The following is a 2,644-nucleotide window of genomic DNA, read 5'->3' on the forward strand; positions in this document are numbered from 1 at the left end:
TCTGGAAGGTTTATAGTTCAGGAGCCAAGGTGACATTGGCCTTGCTGTGGATAGGCACACTGGCTCTGTTCAAGTTCTTTGGATCTGCTCCAAACAGAGCATATGTGTTAATCTTTTTAAGCCTTAAAGAGAAACCCATGAGTTTTTGTTGTTTTTCTAATATTTATTTATTTATACATATGAGCACCCTGTCTGAATAAATCCCTGTATGACACAAGGGAGCACCAGATCCCACTCTAGATGGTTTTGGGTCTCCATGTGAGTGCTGAAAATTGAACTCAGGACCATCTGGAAGGGTAGACAGCGTTGTTAACCACCAAGCCGTCTCTTCAGCTCCCCACCCATGAGTTTTTAAATCAGAAAAGGCCATTCGTGTCCTTGGCCCTTAAGCTCTGGGTTCTCACAGCTCCCTATCAAAACCCCTCGCCATATAAACAAGTGTCCAACTATTTTCCGTGCGTAATTTTTAACCTGCAGGGAAAACTTCGCCAAGACACACACACACATGAACCTCTCTGGTTCGTCCTTGAGGTCGCATTGGAGGGGCTGGAGACGCAAGACTGGGGTCCTGCTGGGAAATGTTTTTGCATTGCTGAGTTTACTCTGAGCACCTTGGGCTGTCCGAAGCCGGAGTGCCAGAGCACCCTGACATCACGACTTTATCCAGGGTGCGCACCTCCTTCTCCCCCTTCCCACTAAGACTCACCTTGCTGGATTCTGGTCACCAGGTGATGGTGAGCAAGTATCCCACTGGTCCTGTAGGGAGGGAGAGAACCTCTCGCTCTGACCAGGTGCAGGAACACATCCTGGCTCTTGGGGCTCATCGCACTGAAGTAGCAGCAGCCCGAGGAGGCCTGGGCCCCTGGGCCACTGTGGGTACATGTCTGGCAGCCTGGTGGGGGAAACCCTTGTCCCCAGAGCCGCCACCTAATAGGCTGCCTGTGGCTCGCCGCGGATGTCTCCAGCTTCGCTTCAGCACCAGGACGCAGGAGAACACAGCAGATTTTTCTCTTTCTTTTTTTTGAAGGAGAGCCAAAGCCACAAGTCAGAATTCCAAACCTCCAGGGGTCCTCATATCACCTTGGGAACCAGGGGAGCTCATGGGAGTTCATGGAGAGGAGGGCAGGGTGTCCTGGGTGTGACCCCGCCAGCCCAGGACAGGGCGAGTCAGGGGTACCAGGAGGGAGGCAGGGAATGCTGGGTCGAAGAGGTTCTGATGGAGGATGGGGGGCATGGGGAGGGCACCCTGCTTCTGAGACTGAGAGTGGACAGGGGCTGAGGGGGAGATGGGAGTCTTTCCAGGTTAGGAAAGTTGGGAGGAAGCAGCGTTTATTTGTTTTGTTTGTTTGTTTTGTTTTGCCTTTCCTTAGAGTCAGAGGATACTGGGGTTTAAAAAGAAAAAAAAAGAAAGGTAACTTTGTTACTGGTGTTAAATAATAAAACTTAAACCTTAAACGAACAAACAAACCAGGGGTCACTGGGTCCCTTTATCGTGAGGGAGTTAATCAAATAGAAGAAAGCAAACTTTATTTTTATATTGTTAATCCTCCGTTGACACTGGATGTACATGGAGACTCTCCACATGGGACGGCTTAGAAAAGACCCAGCACCACCACCAAGAATCACCAACCCAGGATGCTGTGGCACATGCCTGGGATCCAGGGCTCGGGGAGGCAGAGGCAGGAGCATCTCAATGAGTTCAAGGCCAGCCTGGTGTCCAGAGTGAGTCCAGGACAGCCAGGGCCACACAGAGAGACCCTGTCCTAAAACAAATCAAACAAAGACAGAGATAAGCACGATGACATCCGAACAAGATTATTTCTGACATCTCGAGTTATATCACAAATAAAAATTAAAAAAACAAGATGAAAATTGCCACAGCGGACAACAGAAAGAGTGTGGGCCTTCTGGCTGGATGATCTGGGAGGAGAAACTGCCAGTCAGTTTGACCATGGCCGAGGAACCCTATGGGAGTAATTAGAATTTCTCCTCGTCCTTCCCCCCCCTCTTGGAGGTAAAGTTTTTGATGCCAACAGAACAGGATAAGGGAACAGCGATCAAAAACACACAGAGAGAAGGCCTCTTGAATTTTAAGCCTGGCACTGAGTGACTAAAACTCTCTGGGTTGAGAAGGGCATTCTTCTTTTTGGTGACTCAGTGATGTGGAACCTGGAGACCTGCAGTCACCTGTTTCACTGGATGCTGGGTGGGATGGCCCAGTGGTTAGGCACGCTGGGTGCTCTTCAGGGGAGGTTCTGTTTGTTTTCATTTCTTTCATTTACTGCTCCCTGGAGGAGGTGTGACAGTAAAGGCTTGGCTCCTTGCCCCTGGGTAACTCTGCTGGAGAAGGTACAAAAGAAAAACATCACCATTGCACTGTGTTTTAAGCTGTGTGTGTGTGTGTGTGTGTCCGCGTCTGTTGACCCAAACAGTGTGATGGTTGGTTAGAGAGCTCTGCTTTTTGTGTATTCGCCTATGATTACAGCGCTTGGGGAGGCGGAGGAAGGGGGATCTCTATGAGTTCGAGGCCAGCCTGGTATACAGAGTGAGTCCGGGACAACCAGGGTTACACAGAGAAACCCTATCTTATAAAGACAAAAATAAAATAAAATAAAATAAAATAAAATAAAATAAAATAAAATAA

At 48.8% G+C, this 2,644-nt stretch overlaps 1 protein-coding gene across 1 annotated transcript in view; it reads right to left on the minus strand.

Annotated features, from left to right (window-relative positions):
* Positions 1-706: 706 nt before the first annotated feature.
* Positions 707-2,644, minus strand: part of LOC129676208 (uncharacterized) — a gene marked incomplete at both ends in the record, with an annotated part of 10,502 nt that continues 8,564 nt past the window's right edge. The window contains 1 exon segment of the mRNA XM_055606534.1: positions 707-970. Coding sequence (XP_055462509.1) covers positions 707-970 — 264 coding nt within the window.

Source organism: Psammomys obesus, unplaced genomic scaffold (genome assembly GCF_907164565.1).
Source record: "Psammomys obesus unplaced genomic scaffold, mPsaObe1.curated_primary_1811, whole genome shotgun sequence".
Lineage (NCBI taxonomy): Eukaryota > Metazoa > Chordata > Mammalia > Rodentia > Muridae > Psammomys > Psammomys obesus.